We start from the raw sequence: 6,567 nt of genomic DNA on the forward strand, positions 1-6,567 counted from the left end.
GGAAACATGAGATATTTCAGAGAGAAATTTACAGTCTGTGTTGGGGACACCATCTGGATTATTTTAGGAGACATGTCCACACCTAGACCTTCATCTGAGGAGCCACTGAGGAAATTGGTATTAGGGTATACTACTTCAAATCTCCTCCTCCTTGCAGTTGCGTGCCACTTTCCTTTGCTCATTGGTGCTTCTGGCCTGTGTCAACTGTCTGTCATCACGCACTAACATTCATGCGGTCCCCACCTCAGTGGAGAGGGCCCACTGTGCACAGAGGATGAGATACCCAATGCCACCAGGTATCAAGACAGATCCCTGCCCTAATACATTGGCAAAGTGGACCCCCAGAGTAGCCAAGACATGTTGTTTTCCTAGAATCCACCAGTGACAATACTGGCTGATGCAGCAGAGGCAGCTACACTTGGTTTAAGAGTAGATGGAGGAGCTCTGTGGGGTGATGGATGTTTCTGGCCCTTTTATCCAGTAGACGTCCCTACGCAGATAACCATACAATTTCTATCTGTTAGTACTGATTTGGAGATTTCCCGCGACTATTCACTGAGGTGTCCTGGACACTCCATCCAGATTGCTCACTTTTTCCTCCCTCTGGTCTCTTTTTTCCATCCTACACTGACTTCTGGATTCAGAACTTCGACTACCAGCCTGCTCTGGACACTCTGGACTTGGATTTACCTGTGGTCTCTCCCATGGACCCTGGATATTGCATCGCCATCCCTCACCAGTGTAAGTGCCCTGTGTGGCCATATTCCCTGTCAGCTGATCCTTTTGACCAAATCTTTGCTTCTCAAATTAAGCACTTTTGATGTGTGAAATAATATATGTGTCAGTCTTTATGGTATTTACATTCACTACTTTCTGAGAATATGAACTGGTATTTGGGGGATGAAATTTGGGCAATATTTATAAAAATTTACAGTCTGTATACATTCTCCACTTTAAACATGTTCAAAATATTTTAGTTCTACAAGTGATAGCCACAAATTATGTGTCTGTCAGAAAGAGGGCTAAAGTAATTATGGACCATACATGCTATAGGAACTATTATAAAAGTGAAGTAGATCTTTATGCACTTACTGTCTTGGAAAGATCCTCTTTTCATATTAAGTGGGGAGGACATATGGCAGAATAATATGCATACCATTCACCACTCTTTGCGTTTTGAAATAATATATTTTTATAACACATCTATGTATGAGAAAGCCTAGAATTAGCTTTAAAATAACATACTAGTTCCTTTATTGTAGCTATAGCTGAGAATGTGGCTGAATTATGAAGGAATATTGTAAAGGCAGAGATTATGATTTGTAAGTTTAGAATTCTTGCAATAAGAATATGTACATTATTAGCTTTGTCATTAAAATACTTAAATAAGCCTGGCAACAGAAATAGTAGCTGTGTATGATTCAGATAAGGTTTGTGCTAGCTGATGGAAAGGACGACACCTGAAATCTGAATGGCTTAACATAATAAAAATTTATTTATTGTGCATATAAAATCTGATTGATTTGGTAATCTTTGCTACCAGGTAACACAGAGGTCTAGGCTGCCTCTGTCTTGTACTTCCACATTTCAACATACACTGTCCTTGTTTGCTGCTGATTAGAAGAGAAAATAGTATGGTGGCATACTGTCTCTCAAAAGCCTTGGTGTGTAACTGATAAAGATCGTTTCCACCCATGTTTCAGCAGCAAGGGCTACTTGCATGATCCTTTCCAACGACAAGTGAACTGGGCAATACAGTCTTCTCACATACCCAAGATGGAGTGGAAGACAAGCTGTGGATAAGCACCTGTAGTGTCTTCCATGAACTGTCATATAGTCAGTGCCCCATAGAGAGCAACCACTACCATTTGAACAGCAACCCTTATCATTTTTTGGTGGAGTTTCTGAAAAGGCAAAATGTTTTGAGATCTTATGTAACAGCTGCTTCCAATACAGGGTCACATATATTTTTCAAGAGGATCTTGTAAATCTCTGCAGGAGTGTTTGCCATATACTTCACTCAGAAGCACCATCTGCACTGTCGTTTGTAATAAGCAGTATGATAACAGTATACTGAGAATTTTCTTTTACTTTTGCTGCACTGACAAAAGTTTAACTTAGGATTCTCTGCTATCTACCACCTAACTGATAATGCCTGGTCATCTGCCCATAGCAAGTATGCATATTGAAACCAAGATTCTTTCTCTTTCTTTCTTTCTCTCTTTCATCTGTATTTCTGTCCACCCACCCACCCCACGCATCTGTCCATCCATCCGTCCATCCATCCATCCATCCATCCATCCAGCTATCTATCTACCAATCTGTCTGTCATCTGTCTATCTAATCTATTATTCAAAGGCAATACCAAAGAACCACATTCCCGTGGAACTCCAGAGTCTACAATAATTGAGACATTGTATGCTGGGTTTCCTCTCAGTTAACTTTTTCCCAGTAACTCCAGTCTCAATTATCAGCTTAGCAGAAGTAGTTCTAGTAGTTATGTCTGCTTACTTAGTTTTCAACGGTCTTTCCTCATCAATTACTTACAGGAGAGGCTTTGATTTTTAACCACCAAGGTAAGCTCACCCAGAAGTCTATGTGCCCAGTAGGTCCCTCAGCCCCCTGGTACAGGGAGGACACCATTCACATGAGAGATTTATCTCCTGCTTTCAGGAGGATACAGCTCCCTCACCCCCTCAGCCTCTGCTTGTCCTACATCCAGATTTAACTTAAAATCACCTCTCATTAAAGAAATTAGAGGTTTTCTTTATTCTCAAATAAGAAATCCCATTAAAAATTCAATGGCAAATATCATAAAATAAGCCCATCTCTTAGGAATAGTGCTCCCAAACTAGCAGATTCGTTGCTAAATCAGACTATACTCACCAGATCATTTGGAAATCATCTTGAGAGTGTAATATAATGCTTAATGGTGAAGACCAGGTATAAATTTTACTACCAAAATGACCTTTCGCGTGGAACAGGACACTGCTATCAGAGAGGTTCCACGGTGAGGATGGGGCTGCCAGGTACTTGGAACACACTAAGTCAGGGAAAGGGCAGGTGATTCTCGGCAGTTCCTTGGGGGCGCAGAAAGAAGGCCTCAGAAGAGGATGCAATGAAGAGCTGGTCACCAGCATCACATTCCAATTTGTACAAGAAGGCACACTGGAGAATATCCAGGGGAAGGGTGTTGTAATGCACACATAGAGGATGAAAAGTAATTTCCCCCCTATCCTTCTAGGTTATTGAGTAAGACAACCCACTCCCCACCCCGTAGTGAAACCACAGATTAACAGAAGAAAACACAAATTTAATTACATACAAATGTGCATATGGGAGCCCCACAAAAATATGAGACTCAACGAAGTGACCAAAACAGGAAGCTTTTATTATAACTTTTAGACAAACTAAAAATGAATCTACGAAGAATTGACATGGCAGAGTGGTGTGGGTTAAGGGTAGCAAGTAGTAAATAATAAGGTTTATACAGCCATCTTGGCCCTAACTTCTCTGTCTCTAGTGATAAGAATGCCCTTTACCCTCCTGGGACAGGTAGGACACCATCCACATGAGAGATTTATCTCCTGCTTTCAGGGGGATTAAGAAGGGTCAGAGTGTCCCTCCTGCATCGGCTACTGCTCAAGTATCTTTAGTTCAAAATAAATATGCCAAACAGCATATTCTGAGCTGACATTCTGAACCCTTACAGACAAAAAAGCTGGAACTGGAGAAAAATGCATTTGCTTCCACTTCACAAACCAAACTATCTTAAAGCTGATTTCATCCATTTTTCGAATAAATGCATACAGAACTTTTGTGCGATCTGATTCCAGGTGACAATATAAGACGGTTGCAATTAGTTTTGCAAAACAGCAGAGGCTTTACCACTTAACCTCATGATAGCCTTACATGTGAGACTGATACCGCACCTAAAGGTGGAGATTTTGAAGCTAACTGAATCTGTACTAAAAGAAACAACATTTGAATAATAAACATGTGACAAATAAAAGAACACATTTCCAAGTTACACATATGCATACATCCTGTGCTCCTTTCAGCCCTACCTCAGGCCTCAATTCTTTGAACTCTAAATGGCCTTTGAAAAACAAAGTGAGGAATCGGCCTCAGGTGTCACTAGGGACAATAGGCGTGCCTAGACTTGCCACTAGAACCAGCAGGGGCCCCAGAAGGGAGGCAGCCGAGGCTGACATGGTGGCTCTGGCCCTCATTTCCTCATCTTGCAGAGCATCCTCATACTGAGATGGGAAAGCACTCGGCTCAACCCCATTAACCCTGGCCAGGGACTGCAGGACTTTCATCTTGGTGGTTTCAGCATAGGCTCTCGGGCCCCACAGGAACTCAAATTGGGCAGGATCACTGTTGGCCACCTGCCGGTACTCCAGGTATTTTTCCTTCACGAGATCGTTGGTGATGAGCTTCCGCGGCTCCCCGAAAAAGGGGTTCACTCTACCGGCATGCATGCCCATGGCATTCAGAATTCGCCAGACTTCCCTTTCGGTAGCACGATTGCCCTTCATGAAGATCACACCCAGGACGACGATCAGGACGCCGGTCTTGGGCACGCGCTCTTTGCCAGACAGCATCCCATCATATGTGAGGCCCATGCTGATGACGAGCTCAAAGAGGTAGTTGGGGGGATCCACTACCTTTATATGCAGGTCAAAGACCACCTGCAGGCGCTGGCAGGCATTCGCAAGGATCACAGGGAAGTGTTCATTGCATACTGGAGAGACAACCTTGAAAATATCTTCCATTGTTACAGTCTCCTTGATGCGATACTTGTGCAGCATGTAACGCACCAAAAGAGATACTAACATATCTATAGCATCTAAGGGCAATTCTGCGGGCTGTGGGGCAGCCTGGGCAGTGCTCTCCACCTCCCTGTGGCCACTGGAGCACACACCCCATCTGCTTGATGAGGTGGCCGTGATGGCAACAGGAGATGACAGGAAACCCTGAGCACCCTCACGAGTGCTGGGAACACCAGCAGCAGGAGCTCCCTTCGAACTGCCAGGCATTAGAGGAGGCGAAGACACACGGGTGTTCACCAGTGCCTCGGACATCTGTGCAGCTTGCAGGCCCTGGGTCTCACTGCGGGTCTGAAGGTGTTGACGCCGTGAGCGTTGTGGATTCTTCTGATACAGAGACATGACGGCTCTTGCGGGTGGCAGCAGGTAGGACTGTGGACAGGAAGGAGGGCAATGAGGAATCACTGCTGAAGACAGGGAAGGCAGAGGTGAATGGCCTCAGTTGGCAAACGCAACTGTGGCCGGTGGCTCTGCTTAAGCCGCCACCCAACGGACCTCTGACAATACAGCCACAGGACCCCCAGGTCTCCTCACCTCCCGGTTGCCATATCCTCCAAGAGCATGGAGGGGAGGGCTGAATACTTCCGAGTGTGCAACCAGGCAAACCAGGCTGGGAATTCTCCACAATCTGCAGCCAGGCAGGTGGGCTGGGGCTCTGGAGAGCCATCGCAGCCCTGAGGAGCGAGGTCCCATCAGGCCTCACTCAGGTTCATTACCTGGGCAATTGTTAGGTCCTGGTCCACTCTCCCCACGCTAAAAGGAGGCTGTCCCCCTAAGACCAATGTCACATCTCCTGAAGTCAACTGAGGAGGAAGTGTGGAGGTACCTCCCCCAGAAACACTACCGGGGCTTTCCCAGGACTGACAGCAGGAGCTAGATGCCCCGCCCACTATCTGCACTGATGTCCGAGGTCACCCCCTCCCCTGCTCCAACCCAGTTCTCACTCAAGCTGCCTTACTTGAAGTCCAGGCAAGTCCTGGGGTCTCTTCTCTGGCGGACCTAACACGGCCCAAGCACAGATCAAAGCCTCTGCCTCCTGAGATCTGGATGCGTCACATCTACCTGACAGCCTTGCCCAGAACCTCTCAGCATGGACAACAGTTCAAGGCTGGATTCCCCGGGATTCCCACTCCACTGGGGCTTCCCTGGTCTACGAGTAGGAGTGAGACACTGTGTAGCTCACTCTCTCTGGTCCGGTGAGCCTCAACCCAGCACCACACAGGTCCAAGCCGAACACTACCAAGTTAGAAGTGTGCGGTAGGTCAGCCTCCCAGCCCTGACCCAGGGGAGGCGAGGCGCTCTTATCTAGTGGGCCTCACTTTTCTGTGGTGGATGGTCTCCTCAGAAATTATTTCAAGCCCCACTTGATGCCTGGCAGCACTGCAGACTCCTCTCTACTCATGCATCCCCACGCCCGAGACCCAGGCGCTCACTGCTTCCATGGTCTGAAAGAGGAAGTCAGGACGTCACATCCGGTTAGCGTCTCCAGCATGGGTGGAGCTCAGCCAATGACAGCTTCTCGGTGGAGGTCACTGCCAGCCCCAACTCACAGTTCTCTCTTTGACTTGTTCCGGTCAGAGGTCGGAAGCCCGGCATGCCTCCCTCTGGTGATTCCAGGTGGAGGTCACTGCCAGCCCCCAACTTACAGTTCTCACTTTGACTTGTTCCGGTCAGAGGTCGGAAGTCCGGCACGCCTCCCTCTGGTGATTCCAGGTGGAGGTCACTGCCAGCCCCC

At 46.8% G+C, this 6,567-nt stretch overlaps 1 protein-coding gene across 1 annotated transcript; it reads right to left on the reverse strand.

Moving 5' to 3' along the window:
* Positions 1 to 3,456: 3,456 nt before the first annotated feature.
* On the reverse strand, positions 3,457 to 5,174 carry LOC140847515 (melanoma-associated antigen B16-like). Its single transcript, XM_073228038.1, has one exon. It carries the CDS (start codon positions 5,172 to 5,174, stop codon positions 4,128 to 4,130), a length of 1,047 nt encoding a protein of 348 aa, XP_073084139.1. The 3' UTR covers positions 3,457 to 4,127.
* Between the last annotated feature and the right edge of the window lie 1,393 nt (positions 5,175 to 6,567).

The sequence above is a fragment of the Manis javanica genome, chromosome X, assembly GCF_040802235.1.
Source record: "Manis javanica isolate MJ-LG chromosome X, MJ_LKY, whole genome shotgun sequence".
Taxonomy (NCBI): Eukaryota; Metazoa; Chordata; class Mammalia; order Pholidota; family Manidae; genus Manis; species Manis javanica.

What these genes read in the sequence shown, in the direction of transcription:
- LOC140847515 (XM_073228038.1), bottom strand. Translation starts at nt 5,174, where the DNA reads ATGTCTCTGTATCAGAAGAATCCACAACGCTCACGGCGTCAACACCTT.